General features: G+C 30.7%; 1 protein-coding gene across 7 annotated transcripts in view; it reads left to right on the plus strand.

Annotated features, from left to right (window-relative positions):
- The window catches only part of LOC148598341 (uncharacterized), a 53,478-nt gene extending 47,878 nt beyond the window's left edge, over positions 1-5,600 (plus strand). For 4 of the 7 annotated variants that reach the window (XM_088561193.1, XM_088561192.1, XM_088561189.1 and 1 more), the window contains 4 exons: positions 140-226; positions 835-917; positions 2,379-2,493; positions 3,017-4,580. In XM_088561193.1, coding sequence (XP_088417319.1) covers positions 140-226; positions 835-917; positions 2,379-2,493; positions 3,017-3,207 — 476 coding nt within the window. In that variant the 3' untranslated portion in view covers positions 3,208-4,580. Of the gene's footprint in view, positions 1-139; positions 227-834; positions 918-2,378; positions 2,494-3,016; positions 4,581-5,520 lie in introns of those variants that run through there. The other 3 variants (XM_088561191.1, XM_088561195.1, XM_088561194.1) reach the window with 3 other exon arrangements.
- Positions 5,601-6,000: the final 400 nt, after the last annotated feature.

A 6,000-nucleotide genomic window follows, 5' to 3' on the forward strand; every position in this document is an offset into this window, starting at 1 on the left:
TAATTTATTTTTGTTTTGAAAGAGGTGGTATTTTATTTAGAAGAAAAGTAATGTTTAAGCCAGTAAGGATTTCTTGTTATAATCTGATGTATCCACTATGTGTTTTAATTTCACATAATCAATATTGTATACGTTGTAGATCTGTCACAAAACTCCACTATCACTACAACTCCTTACGAGACTTCCAGCTCTACTGCATTCCATTGTTTTAATACTACAGAGTTTAGTACGTTAATATGATATTAACATATAGAGTTTGGATTTAGCTTATACATTATTATATATATATGTTTATATATCCTTGCATCAGCATAAAAAAAAAACTCAATTTTATTATAAAAAAAATACATTGCTTACTAGTAAAAAAGAGCAACTAACAAGGCGATAATACAGATTTGAGACATTCATGTGTAAGGACATCTAAATATATATGGTACGCCGTCTTTATCATGAGGACAACATCGTGAAAAAGCGACAAAATAAACTTTTCCAGCCATTCCAGTTTTCTGTCTTAGTCCGTTAAGAGGTAAAACATTTAATACGACATCGACGTTGATTTTGGATGTTGCTTAGACGTAATTGTATATTTGTTCCAATCCTTGCTTCAGCATAAAAAAACTCAATTTGTTATGGAAATACACACTGCTTAGAAAACAATGCATTACCTTTGCTAGTTATAGGTCTCTACTTTGTATATATGAAACACAAGTTTTTCTCTAGGAGTCGTATTGTAGGATTGTGTTAGGCCGTATTTGATTTCGTTTTCAATCGAAATCTAACTTTGTGTTATTTTTGACTACTCAAGATCACCGTCTTATTTAATATTTTTTTCAGATGACCCCAATAACTTCACATTTCCAACTTCGATATCCACCTATTATTTTACAGGAGTTAAATTGACATATGAGTGCGCAATTGTGAGTGTTAATTCAAATATCTCAACAACAACTATTCATAATTCAATTATTTGTATATCTATAACCTTGTTTCCTTGATTACTCTTTGTATATTTTACAAGATAGTAATAGTCTATGTATGTCTATTTAAGTAGCAGTCTTTGTTAGAATCATGAAATGTACGACACAACTTAAAAATGCTTTACATTTTTATGTTTGATATTTAGGTGTTTTATGGTTCTATATCTTGAAATGGATTGCTATTTATTCCAATCCATCTGCTTGTAGGAGATAATTCATATTGAATATCAAATAGATTTTATTGTATTTTAAATGTCATTTTATTGAGTTATCTTCCTTAATTTTGAATTATACAGTGTATTCTATATGATATTCATCTCCTAAGAACAAGGGTTAAATGAAATGTCACATGTTAATACCTGTTTGCTACAACATTTTATACAAAATATAAAAAAGATATGTAGGCTTCTCAACCATGAATCACACATTGCATGATTCCTATCTGGAAGGCTTCTTAAATTGTCACAACATTTTAACAATTTTGGGGACTTACCTTATTAAGATATACTTTTTGTACCATTAAGTGTAAGTGTTTCTAAAAATCAGGCAAAATGGAAAAAATCAGAAACATGCATGTCAAAACCCTACCGTTCTCACTGAAGAATACCTTTCCTTTTTGAAAAGATCATTATTTGATCTCTGTATCACTGGCTTAGAATTTTTTCAATAGAATCTTAGAAAAATGAGTTATCTGCCCTTGAAATGTTCATTTTCAGTGCATTTCATTGAAATTGTAACTCAATGGTCCAGCACGAAATGGAAAATCTTGTCTGTTTTCCTGATTCTAATGTTGCAAATGGTCAAATAACACTATCAAAATTATAGGTTTTGTTTCATACCATGTTTCACCCACCGCCAGATTCTTACAGGAATTCATACTTAATTCCGAAAAGAATAATTTGTTATGTACATTAGTACAAACATATAATTAGCAAAGAAAAATTGTCGATTATTACGTGTGCATATAATGTTGTTATATTGATTAATGAATCAAAAACATCAATAAAATATAATGGAAAGCTTGTACACACGTGATAAGACATAATATATTGGTAATATATATCCTATGCACTTTAGTAAAAATATTGTAAAATGATTTCTGATTAATGAATAGGTCATATTTTTAGTAATTGCATGTAAACTGTAAAGTTTTGATTTGAAAAGTTCTTAACCATCTGATGTATATTTTACTTAATCAATGCGAGTAAATTTGAGTAATGAGAAAATTCTTATTTACATTTTAACTTCAAAAAGCATAAATGACCTGAAATAAAGTTTAAGATTTCCATAGTATATAAAATATCATTTTAAAACATTTCTATTAAAGTATACCTTCATCAGTAAGATACAGTAAAACAAATACAGAAAACGAATTATGTTCACACAAATAAATGGTTTTAGATAGCATGTTCTAAGGTTGGGGGACATCTTGCTGCTCTAACTACTGATTCAGAACAAAGACTAATATATCCTACGATCCTGCGTGACCAAAGAGTGATGCAAAGACACATAGACAGTGAGTGTTTTGTGTTTTCATCCCTCTAAATTTGAAAGATTTTCAAATACAATGATACATATCTAAATCAGACCATTTTTGTACTTTAAAAAATTGTCCGGTTTAGACAAGTTTTTGAAATATTCTTAGTTCGGTTTCGACAGATTTTACTGCACTTCGATCAAGTTTGATAATCTTGATTTATAGTGTGAATGCAAAAATGTACACAAATGAACCTGATACTAGATTATTATTAAGTACAAAAGTTCATTTAGACTAAAAAGTTCTGTTCCATATTAAATAGAAAAAAACTTCAGATACCAAACGCAATATCTATAACCGACTCGTTAATTGATAATAATAAAAGTATATATGAGTCAACAGAGAAATGGAAAGAAAAAGAATGAAAAAACAAAACAAAACAGAAATAAAAATGATAATGCTTGTGCCCTTGATCATAAAAATCTATAAATCTATAAAATGTCATAAAATTGTCTGTTTATCTGGTATCTGTAATGGTTCAAATCAAATGTTATATTTTAAGGAATATGGATCGGACTTAAAAAGACTAATGGGACATTGCAGTGGATCACTGGGGAAGATGCTGACGTGTTCGTCTTTACTTATATAGATAGTCAGAACTCATGCGGCACATTTATAAGTACTACCACCTACTATTGGTATGCATTAGAATGTGGAATTCCGCAGGAGAACGTTGCTCTCTGTGAATTATAAATCACAATGTAAAGACGATTGGCTATTTGAGAATGATAAATTATTCTTTATATACTCTTATATTTTATGTTTAAAATAGAAAAACATTTCAATTTTTATAATCTTTAATACTATGCATATGTTTGAACAAATTTTTTCTCGATGCGCATCTTGTTATGTCATGCTACCTTTTTTTAATCAGAAAAAAAAATGATATATATTTTGGTCCTTTCGTATTCATAGGTTAAGTACAAAAAAAGTACAAAGTCACTGGGTTTAGTTTGTTTTTCAACGTAAGTGGTGATTGTAAAAATGACACTTATTGATTTTCTGGCTGAAAGTTCTGAAATATTTGAAATAATGGGAAGTACACTCTGCTAATTTCCATTTTGTTTCTGGTTTCCCCGTAGACGATTAAAAAGTTGAGAATATACAAGTGTTAACTTGTAGACCAACCTTGAGAATTGAAATGTTTTAGTATAAATAAAATTTTTATGATTTCCGAAATGCAGTTTTATATGCAGTTTTATATGCAGTTTTACATAACATTTTCAAAATTGCTAGACATAGGGGTTGCAAGTCAATGTTGATTATGTTCAATGAATTGTCAAAGTACTTTTGTATCATGTTGAATCGAAAGGAAAGGGAATTTCTGTTTTAATTAAATGGGCTAGATTTTGACAAGTTATAGGTACAAGTAACATTGATCTTTTTTTAAAAAAACCCAAAGTGTTCACTTGTTCAAAGCTACAATATCCGCAGGACTACTACATCTTTGTTATTAAATGAGTATTGCATTGACAATTATAGACAACACAAAATATCACTTTGGCTCAAACTGAAAGTAAGGATAGTAAGTTAGAATAAAAGTTTTTTTTCGAGTGATCCTGTAAAGATCGAAAATTGCCTTTCTACGAAAATGGAGAAAATGGAAACAAAAACACCCAAAAAGATTTAATAAAAAAAGATTACGAACTTGGCCATTTAGACAAGAGTTTCGTTTTTGTGATATATTGCAATGTAATAGCGCCGTACACTTTAATGTGCCCGACATAACACAACAGTCTCTATAACCCTTCTAAAGGCTAGAACTGTCCAAATTAATCAATTTGAAAAAAAAGAACATTTGCGTCTATCTTAGTGCCAAATAAATAATGTTTATAAAAACCACATTTTATTACTAAAATAATTAATTTTCATCTGTTCTGTACCATTAAACAGAAGTATACCATAGGCAATGCTTATGTTTGCTTTTCATTTTGTCTTAATTATAAAAAAAGATAAAGAGTTTTAGCTAAACTGTAGGACATTGAATGAGAATTATATTGTTTTCACCTATCCATTCCAATGTAGCAACATTCTAGTTATTTCTTGGAATAAAAAGTCTCACAACTCGTCTGCTTTACTGAAGATTAATTAAGGGAACCAAGATTCTAGCGGCCAAGATTCTAGCAGTAATCAAAAGAATGTAATTCAGGGGAAGAGGCCACACACAAAGAACATAAAATAAACAAAATAATACATACAAAGTGACAAAATGTCATTGTCTGTTTATCTGATATAAAAGAGTAATCAAGGGAACCAAGGTTATAGCGGTAATAAAAAATGTAATCCAGGGACAAAGACCAGACATAGAAAACAGACATACACAACAAAGAACACATAGTAACTAAAACCACACACACAAAGCAACAAAAGCAAATAAGCAACTCGGACTCCACTAAAACTGGGAGCATGGACCAGGTGCACCGGTAGGGTAAGCGTCCTCTGCTTTTTTAGAAACACCCGCCGAGTTGCTCATAAAAAGTTAAGTCCAGGGTAGACAAACGAAAGGAAAACTATGACCCTTTTTCATGGTGCTGATGGATACACCGTAACGATCCACGAGTTCATGGTGACGACCATAAAACTTCTATAGTGATGACTTCAATTTTGTAGCAACATAACGCTGTTCCATAAGCCTATTTGTTAGAGTTCTAGCGCGATACAAAAAGTCTGCGTAGTTTCGGCAAGCTCTGACATAACGTATTTGTGATATGAACACTCCATACGAAGGTGCTGAAGGGATGTTGCCACAGATAAAAGGAAAGTTGACAATTCTGAATGAAAAGTATCACGTTTGTCGTAAAGTTTGGTCAATAGTTTTCACTTAACCATCGATTTGTAAGTGTAGGTCTGACCTTACAGTGTCTGTAGTATCCTTTATCTCAGGTTCTTTGGGGTAGATGCGAAATTAGGATTGTTTATAGATAATACGTCATCTATATAGCGGAAACTGAGATTAAAGGATCTAGCCAAACGATATAAGTAATTTTTAAAATAATATCTTTTAAGGAATCTGGATCGGACTTTAAAAAATTAATGGCACATTGCAGTGGATCACTGGGGAAGATGGTGACTTGTTCATCTTCAATTATGTAGATAGTCAGAACTCATGCGGCACATATATAGAAACTGCTTCCAATGATTGGATTGCATCAGAATGTGGTATTCCACAAGAGCATGTTGCTCTCTGTGAACTAAAAACCACTACGTATATGTAAAGACATGATTGGCTATTTGAAATTAATATATTATTCTCTATATACTCTTATATTTTCTGTTTAAAATAGAAACACATTTCAGTTTTATCATTTTTAATACTATGCATATGTTTGAACAAATTTTTTCTCGATGCTCATCTTGTTATGTCAGGCTACCTTTTTTTAATCAGAAAAAAAAAATATATATATATTTTGGTCCTTTCGTATTCATAGGTTAATTACATAAAATGTCACTGGGCTTTAGTTTGTTTTTTAACGAAAGTGCTGGTTA

Source organism: Perna viridis, chromosome 14 (genome assembly GCF_037379345.1).
Source record: "Perna viridis isolate PV_CMFRI_1.1 ecotype Kerala chromosome 14, ASM3737934v1, whole genome shotgun sequence".
NCBI lineage: Eukaryota > Metazoa > Mollusca > Bivalvia > Mytilida > Mytilidae > Perna > Perna viridis.